Source organism: Embiotoca jacksoni, unplaced genomic scaffold (assembly GCF_022577435.1).
Source record: "Embiotoca jacksoni isolate LCO1_2020_lvr unplaced genomic scaffold, fEmbJac1.0.p SCAF_24, whole genome shotgun sequence".
Lineage (NCBI taxonomy): Eukaryota > Metazoa > Chordata > Actinopteri > Embiotocidae > Embiotoca > Embiotoca jacksoni.
The window spans coordinates 7,251,368-7,268,396 of record NW_027185375.1 but is presented as its reverse complement, the minus strand read 5'-3'; the positions used below and the strand labels follow the sequence as shown (position 1 = coordinate 7,268,396).

General features: G+C 40.3%; 1 protein-coding gene and 4 non-coding genes across 5 annotated transcripts in view; 4 read left to right on the top strand and 1 right to left on the bottom strand.

The window, feature by feature from the left end:
- m1ap (meiosis 1 associated protein) overlaps positions 1-16,114 on the bottom strand; it is a 37,429-nt gene extending 21,315 nt beyond the window's left edge. The window contains exons 1-3 of the mRNA XM_069159336.1: positions 15,857-16,114; positions 15,483-15,680; positions 10,574-10,739 (exon numbers count right to left, since the gene is read on the bottom strand). Coding sequence (XP_069015437.1) covers positions 10,574-10,739; positions 15,483-15,680; positions 15,857-16,114 — 622 coding nt within the window. The remainder of the gene's footprint in view (positions 1-10,573; positions 10,740-15,482; positions 15,681-15,856) is intronic.
- trnaa-cgc (transfer RNA alanine (anticodon CGC)) lies at positions 230-301 on the top strand. The gene has a single exon. It is a non-coding gene; the product is annotated as a tRNA-Ala (tRNA).
- trnaa-cgc (transfer RNA alanine (anticodon CGC)) lies at positions 1,460-1,531 on the top strand. Its single transcript has one exon. It is a non-coding gene; the product is annotated as a tRNA-Ala (tRNA).
- On the top strand, positions 13,939-14,010 carry trnaa-ugc (transfer RNA alanine (anticodon UGC)). Its single transcript has one exon. It is a non-coding gene; the product is annotated as a tRNA-Ala (tRNA).
- trnaa-ugc (transfer RNA alanine (anticodon UGC)) lies at positions 14,899-14,970 on the top strand. Its single transcript has one exon. It is a non-coding gene; the product is annotated as a tRNA-Ala (tRNA).
- Positions 16,115-17,029: the final 915 nt, after the last annotated feature.

Sequence of the window (17,029 nt, the reverse complement as noted above, 5' to 3'; positions counted from 1 at the left end):
TGACATCATGACTACACTTGCAGACTTTTAGCAACTATTATACTGTTATAACCAGTAAAACACAAACAGGTTTGAGCCTGTTACATATGCACATTCACATGCTGAACATGAATTCATTACTTTTACATTTTTCAGTCCTGTTAACCTTTGTAAATGGAGTACAGGTCAGGACGCTTACAACATAAAAATCTTGTGTCATTATTAGAAACCATCTCAGCAGATAGCTGGAGGGGATGTAGCTCAGCGGTAGAGCGCATGCTTCGCATGTATGAGGTCCTGGGATCGATCCCCAGCATCTCCACCTTTAACTGGAATCTCAAGCTTCTTTAGCATTTGGCTAAGTATGATAATGGTTTGCATTGCAGACACATATAGGATACGATAACGTGTCAGGTTCACACTCACTGGAGCATATTTGAAAATCTCTGGGAAGAGCACACTCTCCAGGGAGCTTGGGCATGTGAGGAAATACTGTTTACCACAAAGCTATAGCAATAAAGGAAGTTATTGAAGTGTGGATGGATGGAGGAAAGATCAATGATGGGATAATACAGAGCCTCCACAATCTATAAAAAAAACACTGTGGATGGTGTTTAAAGAGAATAAAAGCTGTCACTGGGAACCTGGATTTAGGGGCTAAATATACGCGGATGAAATGGTTGTTTTGTCACTTTGAGAAGCATTTTGCGAACTTGGTATTTAAAATGGAATAAATGCCTCCACAAATCCGAAGACTGATGTGAAAGAGACTTCAACTGTTTGAACGAATGAGTCTTTGTCAAAATATGATGGTGAGGAAACAGATTGTGTCAGCCGTTTGAACAGGATTTACAGGGAGCCTTGAGAAGGATGCTTCACATGGATTTTCATAATACTGCACATTACTATGAGGCAAATTCTGGCTGAATGAAAAGGGTCAAAAACACAAATACACAAGCCCATTTATCTGCATAGTGATTTACATAATATGTAGAAAACCACACAAAATGCACACAAAAGAGGTACATAAGTACACATACTGAACAGATACACAATATCTCGAAGTTTTACATTGCTATAGAGCAACTACTTTTAAGGTGAGAAGCTAGTTTTCATAGTTACTGTGCTGCAATTGCAGGTAACACACTGCGACAGCAGCAACATCCCCTGGTGTGTGGTAACTTCCAACTGCGGGGGTCTGAATCAAAAACACGCAGGTGAGGCGTTATTGTTCAAAAGTTTCAGCTTCACACTTTTCTCTTTTCTCTAAAAGCGTGCTGTCTCTCATTGCTGCCAACTTGGAAGCGATTGGTGTGGCTCAGTAGCAAAGACAAGTGTGTACAAAACAACGGGGAAATCGCTGCATTCGTGAGTATCGCTGTTGAAGTCTTCCATCTGAAAGACTGAAAAATAGCCGACTTGACTTTTACACTGTTGGAAACTGAAGACTAACAGAAGCAACACTGCAGCTGCAGCCAGTGGGGATGTAGCTCAGCGGTAGAGCGCATGCTTCGCATGTATGAGGTCCTGGGATCAATCCCCAGCATCTCCACCTTTAATTACCCGTCTTTAACATTTAATGGCGGATGAGGTAATTCAAGTTTACGTAAGAGTCTCACAGGTCTACCAGACGGCACGAGGGGACGTAGCAGTGCATGTACGAGGTCCTGGGATCAGTATGTGGCTTCTCATCTCCTTGTAATCGTTTGGTAAAAACAGGCTGTCGTCAGCGCAAGGGTGTGTGTCGATGCAGAACCACAACACTTCAAAATCAGGCACTGGCAAAAATAGTGACTGAGCACGCTGAATGGCAACAAAGAGTTTTAATACCAGAACTTAGCACAGTTCCCCACTAAGTTATTTGATAATGGAACTTCAACTTCAACAGAAACTCTTCTGTAATCTACCGCAGCTCATACAGCATCAAGAGACAAGAGACAGATCTAAAAAGTTTCTTCTGAGAAATACTCAGGAACGGGAGACTAACATCAGCAGATGAACTTTTCTGAATCATTGCCTGAGACAGTTACTTCTATCAATAATAAAATACCAAATGATGACATTTTGTGTGTGTGTGTGTGTGTGTGTCACAATCCATTACAGGAGTATAAAAGGATGTGACATGAAGTGTCAGCGGTTTATGGAGCTACCTGAAGATACTTCTGATGGCAATAAATGTTCCCGTCAACGAAAGTACAAATGGTTTTGTCAGGTCTGGATACGAGTTTTTCAAAGAAAAAAACCTGTCAGTAAAAATGTCTTAATTCTGAGTGAAGTCATTCATATGCAAACTCCCACTGAGATTCACTGACATTTACACCATTTAGAGACTCTGCTGGTTTCAGCTCGGCTACGTTCTCTTAGTAACAGCGTGTTTCTGCTTCATCAGAGACTCAAAGTCGTCTCATGACAAACCTACGTCACACAACAGAGTGTCAACAAGGAGCAGCACAGAACTAAGACTGCTGCGGGATGCAGACTGCAGTAGATGGTGTTTCCATTTGTATCGACATGCAGAAAACACACAGTAAAGCACGTGGATACAGACGTGTAACGATGCGTATCGATTGTTTACATGCGTACCGCACAGCGAGCGTATTGTTAGATAGTGTAAATACAGGAACACCAGCTTACGTCAAACTGATATCTAGACATCACAAGGAGGAGACCAGAAAATAGCACATACAGCAGGCTGAACAAAATGAACCACACATGACATGATCGACAACAACAAACGCACACGTACTATATGATACCCAGTCTGTCCCTACTGATGAAGGCATCACCAAAACCTCTTTATTTTCACGGTGCAGCTAATCTCAAATGGATTTGTTATCTCCTGAAATGATGATAAGGATTTCAGTCTTTTTTTCTTTTTTTTTTTTTTAAAGAGAATACATCAGCTTATGCAACTCCTCAAATAAAAGATTCTAAAATAGTTTGAACAGTTTTAACATCATTTGTACATTTTTCGGTTAAATATGATCAGTTAACGCTCCTCCTTCACAGCTGAAGCTAATACTGTCTTTTATGCTGTATTTCCATTGCGACACACGCACACACAATACGCAATCTGCATCTTTTCAATGTGATTATGTGCCTCACTGACTCCACCTTCATGTCTTGTCCATCAGTTTAAACAGCTGAACTTCTCTCAACCTTAAACTGTACAATATGCCCTTAAAAAGACACAAAGCTCTTTCTCTGCTGAGTAATGCAAACAATGCCCGATCCTTGAAAATGGATTCACTCTTAATACAAGATAAACAATAGGACTGGGAGATATCACCTAAAATCAATCTCATGACTGATTGTCTCATTTACCTTGAAAGCGATTCATTTATCAATTATTTAGACACAAGCTTTGTGTTTGCAGTAAATCTTTTTAATTAGTTTCATCATTTATTTAGATCCCAAGTAACAGTTATTTAACTTTCAATGGTAAGAAAACTTTTCTTTTAGTAAAGATTTTGATTGTTTTAGTTCTTTTAATGGTAAAATCATCCAGTCTTCTACCGTCTTAAATGGATCGACCAGTGTATAAGTATCCCTGCAAGTGACTTTTTTGGTCATATTTACTGATGTAGAATTGTAGATTAAGTATTTGCTGAAATAAAACTAAAACTTATAGTCGTTCTTTATTAAGATATATGTTTTTATTCTTGTTCCCTCAGCTGAATGTTTGAGCTTCACTCTGCAGAATCATGTCTGTGCAGAGTTTAAAACTAGAAAGCTGTTTTCACATTCATCGGCTGAAGATTAAAGTTTCTCTGGCAACTGAAAATCGGACTTTAAGGGGCGGGTCTACTAGCAGGATTTGTGACATCACAAACAGTTTGGAGGCCAATCGTGGTTCAATTCACCTTACAGAAGTATAATATAGAAGCTTGACGCGTCTGAGGATGGACTTTACAGTGAAGCAGGAGACCTCTTTTGAAATGAAATAAATTTGCATATTCATAGACTCTGGAACTTTTAATGAGAGAAGAAGACGTCATTTTTGGGAGTCTTACAAGACAATGTTTTGTGAAAACCCACATTAGAAGTAAACTATTATTTAAAATAGAGTATTTTATATGCATCTGAAAACATGTCTGTAGGGGATCTTCAAGGATTGTTTCACAGCCCTAATAAACTCTCAAGGAGTGCTCTTATCATTTATAAAATAACAATAATAAATATTTGAATGTCATCAATTACGAATGATGACACCTAACCCGAGGCTTATAGAACATATAGCTCAGTGGTAGAGTTCGTGTTTTGCCTGTATGAGACCTTGGCTTCACTCCCCAGTGTCTCTATTTCGTGGCTCCGATCAGTACAAAGTTTTCACAGCTGCTGAGACCAATCTGAATAGAAGACAACATATTCCTGGATACAATGGGGATTGCCAATCAAAGCACTTTCAAATATAATAATGGTGCTCTGGACCTAATTATGAAGTCAGAGTGAGAGGGAGACGGCTCAGGTGACAAAGGCCCAGGTGTTCATGGGAGGCAGTCAGACGAGAGTAAATCACTGTCGCTGCTCCAGAAGGTGTTTGTGTGCCAGCATGTCTGTCTGTCACAGCGAGTGTCCTCCAGCGCGGACGATGACTTTGCATCTTACTCCCAAAACAGATGCTGCTTTTGTTTTGTTTTAGAACTCCTGATTCTATCTTGACCAAATCAATGCTCTTGAGGGGAAGCTGCACTGCAGCGTGACGAGTGTTTGGAAAATAACACCAAATGTTAAAGCTTGAATGGAAACTGTTGAATGGCAACAGATTGAACACTCTCTTCGTAATGAATTCACAGCGGCAGCAGACGGAGGGACTTGGAGAGCTGGAGAAGGGCTCATATTTCTCTCGTCTGGAGGGAATAAAGGAGCAAACTGCTAAGGCTGGCAGCAGTGATCTTTGGCATGCAAATCTTATGACGAATCCAATTCATCCATGGTATTATCTGTTCTTAACTTTCAGATAGCACATTGCCACGGTCTGTGATTTTCTGTCACAGACTGTGTAATTGTTAGTATTTCAAAAATGTCAAGGGCATGTACAGTCATTAGCTTTCATTAACAAACTGTCATGCATTTGTTTGGAAATGGCTTCCCCACTCTCCTCCACGACAACCAGCCCAGCAGCTACTTCTCGCCGTGACGTAACCGTCGCTTAGTACGGGGTATGAGGAAGGGGAAATTAATTTTGATGATTCTTATGACTCATGAATTAATGACGTTTCAAATATCTCTTCACCAACTTCCTGAACGATGAGAGGAACAGACTCGTGCGGGAAAAAAAGGAGCAGAAAAATAAAACGTTCTTGGTGATTAATGTCATTTTGTGATTTGTCCTGATTGGAGTCTCTTCTTGAAGTCACAACGTCATGTGTGTATCCAACACGCCTTCGGTCAATCAGTGTCATTCATAGATCTGCTGTTGAACAGAGGTCAAATATGCATGAGGTGATGAAGCTACAGAGAATACTTAACATCGATGAGGTGTTGGGTTGAGCTCCCCGTGTCTTTAAGCATTGTGGGTCAGCTTGTCCAATGTTGCACTAATGTATAACAGCTTTCAGAGGTTAAACTCAGATGAACCACAAAGTTACATGGAATAATTATCAAGTAAGAGTTAGATCTTAGTGTCACCTATTTTGCTTCCTGGACATTTTGTATCTTCGTAAATATGGTTAAAGACTTATGTGGGAGGAAACTTTCTCTAAATAGATGTTATGCTTCTCTTCTTGGTTTGGAGGAGACCAATTGTCACACACTCTCAACCAGAAGTCTTCTTGGGTTGATGCCAGCACTGCAGTCAGCCTCCGGCGATGTCGCCCTCATGTTCTTGGCCTCAATCAGGCAAAGGGCCAGAGGGTGTCTGCTCACCAGCTAATGCTGTTATCAACACCTGTCTGTCACGGTTCCTGTGTGGTCTTCTTTTCTGCCTGTCTAATCCTCTCTTTATTTTTGTATTCTGTCCTTTGTCAGCCATTCTTAGTTTTATCTTTTTATCATTCTCTACTTCTTTGCTCCAAAACTGTGCTTCTCTTTGTCAAAAGACAAGCACTCTTTCCTCCTTTTACTCTCTTTTTTCACATCTCTTTTATTCTCGTATTGTTATCGAGTTGTAGAAACTTTTAAAAGGGATTTTTTTTTTATAAAATGGCAAATTTATGATTTGCATCAACAAGACATGATAAAGAAGAGACTTCTCTACTGAGAAAACCTCCTCTGTCAAACCTACAAAATATGTATTCCCCATTGGCACAATCCCAAACAAACTTGTTCTGACTGATCGGTGTCGCCTCCCCTTTTCGCCCGTTTGAATCTGATCTATGCTCGCGGCATCGTTCCATTAGAAGGGTTAAACAATGTTAGCAGGCCAAAATGCAAACCTAAGATAGTGGATATGGTAAACCATACACCTGCTTAAAATGAGTAGGTTAGCAATGTCAGTCTCATGGACCTGCAACCCCGTTGGCCTCATTCCCTTTACTTTGATCAAACTCTGACCTCAGTTTCAACACAAATAATAAATGAGATGCTCTTCTGTGCTGTCTTGTGGAGCAGAAACTGCATCTCCAATGATAAAAAAGGCAGCGCTTGACAGGACAGACAACAATCTGTCTGACTTTTAATGCATAGTGTTTTTAACAGTGAAAAACAGAAGTTATAACTACTAAGTTTTGCAGAAAATGTACATTTGAATGTCAAGATTATGAAAATAATCCTCCTGAGAAAAATTTAAATGAGGCTATTTTTGAGAATAGTTGCTACTCCTGATAATTACCTTCACGTTGGAATATAAACTGGAGGACATTAGACCAATGCTTATGCATAATATATCAAACTTTCAACTGGCATCACAAAACAGTGCATCAGCCAAAGATTTGATTTGTTTCATTTGAATACCACTTTTGTAGCCAAAAGGAAAAATGCTATTATATTTTTCGCTCATCAATCTCAACCATAGAAATATATAGTTTCTGTCTCTGACTTTCCCTGAGGAGCTGCTTCGTGCAGTGTGGGACAGCTTGTTGACTCTACTTCAGTCAACAACAGCAGTTTGGCTGTGAAGAGGAAAACCAAAACCACTGGTGCCATAATCATCCCTGTCTCACTCTGCTCCCGTCGCTCTGTGACCCATTTCTGTTTCTTCTCCCTGGTGCTCGTCTGTACAATTACAGAACAGACTGAGGGTTAAGGGATATAGTGGCAGAGTTTCAACAAAAACAGGATGCTTATCAAGGCGTGGACCTTCAGACACTCACACATATTTGCACTTTTATACTTGGGAGAACGATTACTGACATAAAGCATTTCCTGGTCTCTAACATTAATCAGTACAACTGTATTCATAACCTCAAGCCTTCCCCTAACTTTAACCTCTATATGCCTCCAACCTCGACCAGAAACTCAAGTCCCAACCCTTAAAAAGTACTGAATAAAAGGGAGAACCATCAAACATGTCCACACTGTCCAATATCTTCAATCTCATATCTTCATTAAGATAGATGCACATGAGTAAACACACACACGGCTGATCTCACAGTTGTGCAGACAAAATGAAATATGCGGCATCTCAATAACACAAACATGTTGGCGTGCACACAAAACACACACAGCCTGTGTGTCAAATAGTCTGGTGTTAAGTAACACACCCAGATTCAGGAGTGTTCCCAGAATCAACATTGCTTCAGAATATTTGACTGAATAAGGATCGGAGAACTCGTCACACTTTACTGTTCACAACCAAAAGTGGATAAATGACAAAGGATATCAAATAATACAAATTTGATTAAACATTAAAACAGAAGTTTCTCCCTGCACGCTGACCTTTTGAGCAGCTCCACAACGCAGTGAACACCCCGTCATACTTCCACTAGGATGGTGGGTAGTGCATCCAATAAGACTGAGTAGAATTCATACAGGCTAGACAGTTAAACTTCTTATCTTTGATTTAAGTCCGCTTCAGTTTGCAGCCAGATGAACTCTGAGGTCACTGCAGCTCTTGGATGCAGCTCTGACCCTGTTCTCTTGTCTATGCTGGCGGATTCTTACAGAATTTTATCCAAAATGTTTGTGGTTTATACTGGGAGTAATATCACAGACTGAAGTATCATACCAAGTACATCCAGGACAAGTTTTTTTTTTTTTTTTTTTTTTTTTTTTTAAGACATTGTGATCTTTTAGGTCTGATTGCTTGCAAATTCCACAATGTATTGCATAAGCCAGTTGGTATATGCATATGCAAGAGTAAGAATAAAATGTTTGTGTAAAATGTGTACTGTATAACGCTGTTATTATTCCAAGTCTAGGAGCTAAAACAGTTTGTATTTATGTTTTTTCAGACAGTGATGTTACTCGGTGGTCATAAACGCGCCGATCCTAACTGTAAAACCAACACAGCGGAAAAATTCTACACTGCGAGCCACCCAAACACTAGTGGAAGCAACAACAGTGTGTGTGGCGATGTTATGGTAGCAACAATCACTGTGGAAAGAACCATCTCTAATAAAACAGTTTTATGTGGGACATCGGCGGTCTGGTTCCACCACTGGTATTGACATAATTACGAGGCTGAAGGTCGTAGTATCAACGAGCTTGAATGACTATCACACTTCAAACACTCTATAAAGGCTTCTGAGGAAAACAACCCAAAGGAGGAACCCAGTGATGTATTCCCTGTGGCATCGTAGCAGCTAAAAGGGTGTAGGCCTCATCAAACTCCCATCATCAAGCTGTGGTAACGACAAAACCACATCTCCAAGGCTTCATTCCAAACATTTCTCTGTTGAACAGCATTGTTTTGCTTTTTTATTAGATACCGATGAGACACAGGAACAACATTGGTCATCGAGTAGAATAAATACAAAAGAATATGGACTTGAGAGATTTTTGGAGATTTTCTCCTGGATGCTTTCATACAGTCACTAACTGCACACGCAACATGATCACCGGCCTTGCCCCCTGCATAGGACTGGACACTGACTTTACTACTTTTACGGTAGCGATTGATTTGCTTCGCTACTATCTATTATCAAAAATGCCTTGTAATTCTGCGCAAACATTTTAATATCAAGGCTTAATCCACACGAACAGGTTTTCATTTTAAAATGCATAACTTGCTACATTTACACGGGAGAAAATCTCATCAGCATCCGCTACCGTTTGCCCGACTAAAGTTCCTGCATTAGTGTTAATACAAATTTGACATTCCCTGTATCCATTTCAAATTAAAAGCTTTCTAGTTTTCAGTTGACAGAAACAACATTTGCAGGAACGTGTTGTGACAGAAATTGTAAAATACTACTTTAGATATGTCATCCAGAGCAACCATTGAAAATAGCATTAATAAATGATGGAAATATACATTATTGACTACTGTATGGAAACTTGTCACCATGGAAACAGTGGTTACATAACCTTAGAAATGAAGCAACAACTTAACTGTGCGCATGTGTCACAGCTGCACTCCGGTTCTTAAACAAATAGCACTACAGCCCTGATTGTAGCTACGGAAAACAACAGTTACACTTTCCCCCTCTAAACTTCAAGAAAAATAAAAATTGGTACTAAAATGTGTGATGTAATTTTCTTTTTGTGAAAATGGATTTTATAAAATTGTTACTTGAGCTGGTATCAAAATCCAAGTATCGCGACCTGTTTTGAAAATAGAATTTCACCAGGACGAAGTAGCTCCTTATAAAATAACCAACATGGACTCCAAGGGGAGCAACAGCAAGCTTTACTGGAGAGAACTGGGGCAAAGCAATGACATTCCTCTTTAGATGTTATATAAAACAGCAGAGACGCGATGAAGACAACAAGTTTGCAGGCAGGATTACATAACTGATAGAATTGTGTTAGGTGAGATAAAACTCACAACATCATTAGTTTTTCGAGCCCAACATTACACAAACTTCAGAGAAAACAAAGCTACAATCAGTTCAGTCACTGATTCAGATAACTATTTATCACCATGGAATAAATATTTCAGATGGCACATTAATATTTTTACAAGAAAGGCTTCTCTCTTAAAATTGCTCTCATTATTTTCTCCTCTTTGGGCATTTCTTCCTCACTTTCTACATCTCTCATTTTCCTCCTCTTCATTCCAATCCAAACTTCACTGCACTTTTATTCAGAACACTTCACTTGAACCTTCATGTAATGAGAAAAATGATTAAGAAATTTGTCTCAGAGAGGATTGCCAAATGTTGGGATTGTTGCAGAGTTCTATAAATTGTAACATCTGTCTTGAGCGTTGAGTGCGGAAATGCTACAAAACTGTAAAACCACAGTGTTATAAATGGGTCAGTGCTGCACAACTCAACAGAAGATGATAAAGAAAGGGGAAAAGTATTTGGAACGCGTGGGGGAGTAAAAGTCTGCTCAGGAAACACTGTAGATATCAGACCTCCTTCATGTTGATAGAGTGTTTCTTAATGCTCTTTGCTTATTGGCTCAAATGGAGCTACATGTTCTGCTAATAGTGCCGTTATTCCTGCAGCAACTGTATGTGTACCAACACTGTGTCGATGCTATAACAACCCTACATTCTGAAACACTGTGTGCCCTAATTTTGGGCAGGCGTGCATTTGTCTCCTACCTTCAGTCTCAGTATGTGTGGTTTCAAGCGAGGGCGGGTCCCAGTCTCCTGCACTATCAATCTGGACGACAAGGAGCCGCTTCAGTGACACCAGGTCAGCATCTTTGAGCCCCGTCTCCAGCTGATGAACAATGCCGCGCCCCGGCTGGCTGGTCACCACAGTAACCTACGAATAAAGTAACAGGTAAACAAAGGTAAAGAGGAAGAGGAAGACGAATCTCCACAAGAATCACCTTCACTGGAAAATAATTGTTGAGGCTCAAGTCTAAGGTGGCGGCAAAGATGACAGAGCGAGTTACAACGTGCACATTTCATGACCCATTAGCTTTTGGCGATTAGATGCCAAGTGTTGGTCAAAGGGAAAATCGACATCGGGGTGTCAGCAGTCTTAAAATGAGTCGGAAATCATCCTCTGAAAGCTTATTCACACCACACTTCGCACTATTTTGGTCAGCAGCTGTGTTTTATTGACAGATGGATCCCTCTGCTGAGATTTGGTACCTTTGCTGCAGGAACTCAAGTGTCCTGTTACTAATGTCTGCTGTCAAAGTAAAACCAACACTGTTCCTCGAACACAACCACTCTAAACAAACCCGATCAGTTTTGGTTGCATTATTATTAAGCCACATCGATGTTCCTCCGAAAAGCTTTTCTGTCTTGAATTGTTCCAGCTGGCGTCCTAGAAGATCATAACTTTGGAGGAACATCCCCACAACAAAGCATTCTTTGTGTCTGACTTTAATGGTTCTGTTTTACTTTAAGGATATGACATACAGTAAATTATAGTTACTAAATTGAGAGCATGATGTCGGACCCACTGTCTCAGTCCACAGCCATTTCCCACCCCAGCATACATGTGGCATACCATATGGTATAATGTCTACATTTAGACACACTGTACAGCTACCTTTTCATGGAGGAAAAATACTTTCTTTAACTGCACTCTTGCCTTAGGATCTGTAATCTTAATGTTTTTCTGTGACTGAGCTCATCATTATCTGTAAATGAATTTAAAAACAAAACAAAACAACTCTACAAAATGTTTTTACTAATCCATTATTTTCTTTGATAAGGACGATTTCCACATTCCATTTACACAAATGACAAGATCTTAAAATTAGTGCTCAGATCTGATAACAAATGAACATATAATTAGTTTTCTGGGACATTTACATGGCGGGAAAAAAGATAAACTAATGTTAGACTGCTGTTGAGCATTGTACTGAATCCCATTAACAGTTGCAGTAAATGATGATAATAACAGGATCATTGATGGGTTCTGGTCTCTGTTTCTGTCTGTTTAGCCGAAAGCAGAATCTGCTGCACATCATTAAGGAGAACACACGCTCACAATGAATGCCAGAATCATGTCTATGAATGAAAACATGTACTGCATGAGTGAAGCAGCAACACACCCGCAGACACACATGCACAGGGCGACATCTCTGCTTAGTGTCTCCTAACAGTGCTATTCATATCGGCTGCTGTCGGAAACAGCGGGTCTTAGTGTAATCGTCTGTCGGGAGCTTCCTGTAAACGCTGGCTGGATTTGAGAAATCCTCATCAACAGCCCACGGCCTCGTGTCCAGAGGATACGTTGTTTACATTTAACAAGCAAGGCTCTTTTCTCAAATGGCTCCCCATTTAACATTTAAATTGAACAAATTAGATGCTTTCAGGAATGGTAGCTAATAGTCCTTTTCCCCGAAACTGTCATTTGCTGACATCAAAAATGTATTTGTGCCTCAACTTCTGAAACTAAAGCTTGAGCTGAATTACATAACATACAAATTAACCGTTTTGTGATATGAGTTGCATTCAAGTCAAAGCTATGGTCTTTTATTGATGTCAACAATTCTATCCACTTATGATGAAACAATGTGCTGTCCATTAGTGACTATTTAAAACTCTATAAAATAACAGGTTGAAATATTTTGGACACTACAAAGTGATAGCGGGTTGCTTTTTACTGGCAGGGGCAGCACTAAAAACTATTACAGCTTTTCTGATGTCTGTTTTAAAGCTCTCTCTTGTCAGACGATTCAGTCGCAGATGAATAGAACCCATTTGCTGGATTTGAAATGTGCATGAGCTGTTTTTAAGGGGACTACCTCATATAAGATGTGAAGAGTTCTCAGCCACTGAAATGGACTGTAACCAGAGACCGTTTAAAAACATGCTAATGAGATTCCTGATTCAACTGTTTTTTTGCAGCTGCTAAACACACTGAATTGGACCTGAAGAGAGCTCATTTAATAGGTATAAGTGGAGCCTCTTCTCTCCATTAGCATGAAGGACAAAGCCCGAATATCAAAGGGGATCTATTCAGCCCGAGCTGGACTCCAGATGAAGAGATGCTCCCTCACAATAGACATGAAGAGACAGAAACTGTCAAATATTTTGGGAATGACTTCATATTCAAAAAGTGTGAAAAACTGCAAAAGCAGTGACTTGATGTTATAGTTATCGAATTCCATGTTCAGGCAGACACATTTTATCCAAGAGGCACACTGTTACAAGAGCTTTGAGCACTGGGAATCATGTTTGTTACAACTCTACTTCACTTACAGATGCTTTTGTCACATTATGGTCATACTGACAACTAATTCACTGAAGTGGTCAAATCTGTTGACGCATCTTCTGTCAACATTATGCCGCCATTCTTTTACGCCTTTTAAGGAAGCAATTGTTTGCCAATACAAACAGTCACACAACACAACCATCATTACAAACCTGTACTTATGTCAAACACAGCAGACCAGGACAGGTACAATTGGTATGCCATCAAATCACAATTTAAGGCTTGCTATGAGAAAACATAGCAGACACTCAGCAGAGTAACCACACAGTGTCCATCACCCTGTACAACAGATATTTGCTAATTCCCAGTTTTCAGCAAAATGTAGCCATTCGACATTGATTTATCAAGGGGATGTAGCTCGGTGGGAGAGCACACGCTTCCCGTGATGTCCTGGGTTCAATCCCCAGCATCTTGAAAACTTCCATATTTCTTACAAGTTGAGCAGCTCATCTGTTCACATAAAAACTCTACACAGTTCAAATACATCACAAGTCATTGTAAAGAGCAGTACAACAAAATGGACGTTCACTCTCAAGCTGTGTGAACATGCTGTGAGTCATGTTCACATGTTTGTCAATTGAAAGTCAAAGAACTGATTCTCTTCAGCATGTTTTCTTGCAGACGTGAAGGAGTCCTCATCATCTAATTCTGGCCTCCAAGCAGATGATTTGTCCAATTGATTTTACTGTAGCCGACAAATTTCCATTTCGGAGTAACATCACGAGTTTTAGTAGTGTTGTAATACACTCCCATCAGTTGATCACTTGGTTTTAAATGTCTACAGGGGGATGTAGCTCAGTGGTAGAGCGCATGCTTTGCATGTATGAGGTCCTGGGTTCAATCCCCAGCATCTCCAATTCTTGCCAACCAAACCTCCGCACATTCAGAAGTCAAGCAGCCCTACATGTGCTCTTCTTACATGAATGGAAATGTAACTCGCGAGAGACTCTGCAGAGTGAAGCTGGCACCACACTGGAGGATAATTGGACTCAGTTCTTGGTCCGATTTGCCCCCTCACACAATCATGGGCACATTCCAGATTCAAGGCTGGTCTGAGCCGATTATCTGCCGAAATGATTGTGTAGAGCGAGAGGTTTACAGACGTAATCTTAATGTTACAGATTGGATCAGAGTCTCCCTGATTTTGAATCGGGATTTCCTGATGATTGAAAAGAACAGCGAGGGAATATTGAGCAGAGACCTACAAAAGCCAATGAGAGCCAGCTGATCGGGAAGTGTCATCAACCCCACAAGCCCAGAGAACAATAACATTAATGTGAAACACCATCTCCATGGCAGTGGGAGGTAAGAGAATGTTTTCAAATGACTACATTTCTAATGATCACAGGCGTCACTCTAGCATCCACCTGCTTACAAAAAACAGTAACATTATCTTTTTTAGTTTTTAGGGTCATGGGGAAGCTGGAGACATCTCTGGCTGTCATTGGGCGAATGCGTGGTACATCCTGGACAGGTCACCAGTTCATTACAGGGCCAACACAGAGAGACAGACAACAATTCAGACATGTTCACACCCACAGCCAATTTAGAATTACCAATCAAACAAGCACGCATGTCTTTGGAACCTGGAGCACCCAAACAAACAAACACACACAGGCACAGGGAAACATGCAAACTCAGCACAGTAACCACCACTGTGCTGCCACAGATTTAAACAAATGAACAGACAATGCTCTTCAGCAAGTTTTTTTTTTTGTAGACATAAAGAAAATGACACATGAAGGGGGATGTAGCTCAGTGGTAGAGCGCATGCTTTGCATGTATGAGGTCCTGGGTTCAATCCCCAGCATCTCCACTTCTTGCCAAGCTTAACTTTGACCAGAGGTGAAGGTCTACCTCCACTTACTGTAAACGCAATACCAGTCTATCAGGATAATTCTCTGTGCTTATGTTGGTTTATATACAGATTGACTGTGTGCTGTAGCATGACTAGTGTTGATCATATTAGCACCAGCACAATAGGATCACTTAACCAAAACGTTCTGTCAGTGCAAGGGCAGCTCAATACCAATGGCTTTTCATTTTGATTTGTTGGTAGTGGTCATTGACAGTAATTTCACTGTGGACACCAATAATAGGCTTTATATTTTAAAGTTGTTTAAGTCACATCTGAAAGTGAACGGAAATGAAATTTTTCTCGTGTGGTCTAATGTTCAATGAGGATAAACTGCCCCTTTACGTCATAATATTTATGATTAGGCTGCTACCATAATAGATGCATAAGATGAACACAATTTTTTTTATTTTTTATTTGTATGACATTTAATTGTCAAACTAAAATTTCATGATTGTGACAGCCCTACTCACCTCCACAGAAATGTTGTTGCTGGCCTGGCTGCCACTACTGGTGTGTCTCATGTACTGTTTAAACTGCTGCACACTGTCCAGCACTGCCTGTCGCAACAGCTCCCCTCCTCTGGCTGCTCTTCTTATACAGCCTTCACCTGGAATAGACCTCAGCTCCTCAACACAGGAATGCAGCCTGGCCAAGTTACCACGAACTTGCTACAAATAGGAAGCGACAGGGAAAGGAAAAGGGATGAAAGAGAGAGATAATGTGGGTGACAGGATGCAGCAATGGGAAAGTGGGTGATGTATAAAGTAAAAGAGAAAGCAATAATAGGAGAGAAATAATGTGTTTTCTATTGCTTTCAGGGTTATTTCACCTTTATCTGTCTTACCACAAATGGCAGTAGACATTCTTGCTGCCTGCTGATGGCGTACAGACTAAGCAGCGGTATCCTACAGGGTCCATCCAGACTACAGGCCAGGGACAAGAAGTTGTCCAGAGCATCACACAGCACCGTACAGGTCTCTGACCACCAGGGTGGCAGGGCCTCCACGATCAGGACCCTGGCTGGTTGCCGTGGGAATGAGGAGGACCAAAAAGTCAAATTCCCAGTGTTGGACGAACCTGCTGGCCTCTTTCTGTTGTCCATGGACACCTGAGAATAATAAACACAGAATGCCAGAATTAAGACATAGACTTTATTAATCCCACAGTGGGGAAATTTAGTCGTCACAGCAGCATAGAAACACAAAAAGGTGAACACAATAAGAAAAAAATGACGAATACGTATACATAAAGTAATTCTAATAATAATAATTTTAGAAAAAAATAAGAGCAATGAATAAATACACACATACAAACTATACACAAATAAATAAATAAATAAGTAAATGAATAAATAAATAAATACAGCTTGGGATGGATGGAAAGTGAACAAAGCAATTATCACCAAAAACCAAAACATCATGACAAACCTCTGCTTGGTAGTGATAATCAGCGCTGGCAGTCGACAAGACTGTAAGAAACTAGGTTATTAATTATGTAATTTTCACATAACTCAAGGCCATCCTTTACTTCAAAGGAGGCTAATGTGAAAAAAAAACCATTACCATTGAAGTAGTTTTCATGGAGGACAAAATATTTTGCTATCCTTGGCTGCAAAATATGCCTCAGGTGGTCAAGAGTTTATTGCACAGAGATGACCCTCACTTTGTGATGAATTACTTCAGTTAATTGATGTCTAGGGAGATTAATCCAGAAGTATCCCAATTTTAATTTCTACAGCTTCATGTGCATCATCAGATGGAAAAAAAAGTCCATCTGTGTGGATGTCAAAAGGCAGCAGTCAGTCATGCATCACAGAGGGTGTGGCCGGAGGGTTGGAGAGGGGAAACCCCCATGTCTCTTCGAGTCAATTACTCCATCTGAAAGCCTGTCATTATGGAGTGTATGTCTGTGTGAAACTATGTTTTTCATGTATGGTCACTAGCATTATCATGAGTAAAGGGAAGTCCTTTACTTGACAACATCAGTGTTTCCCGATTATGACACACAGCGGCTCAGT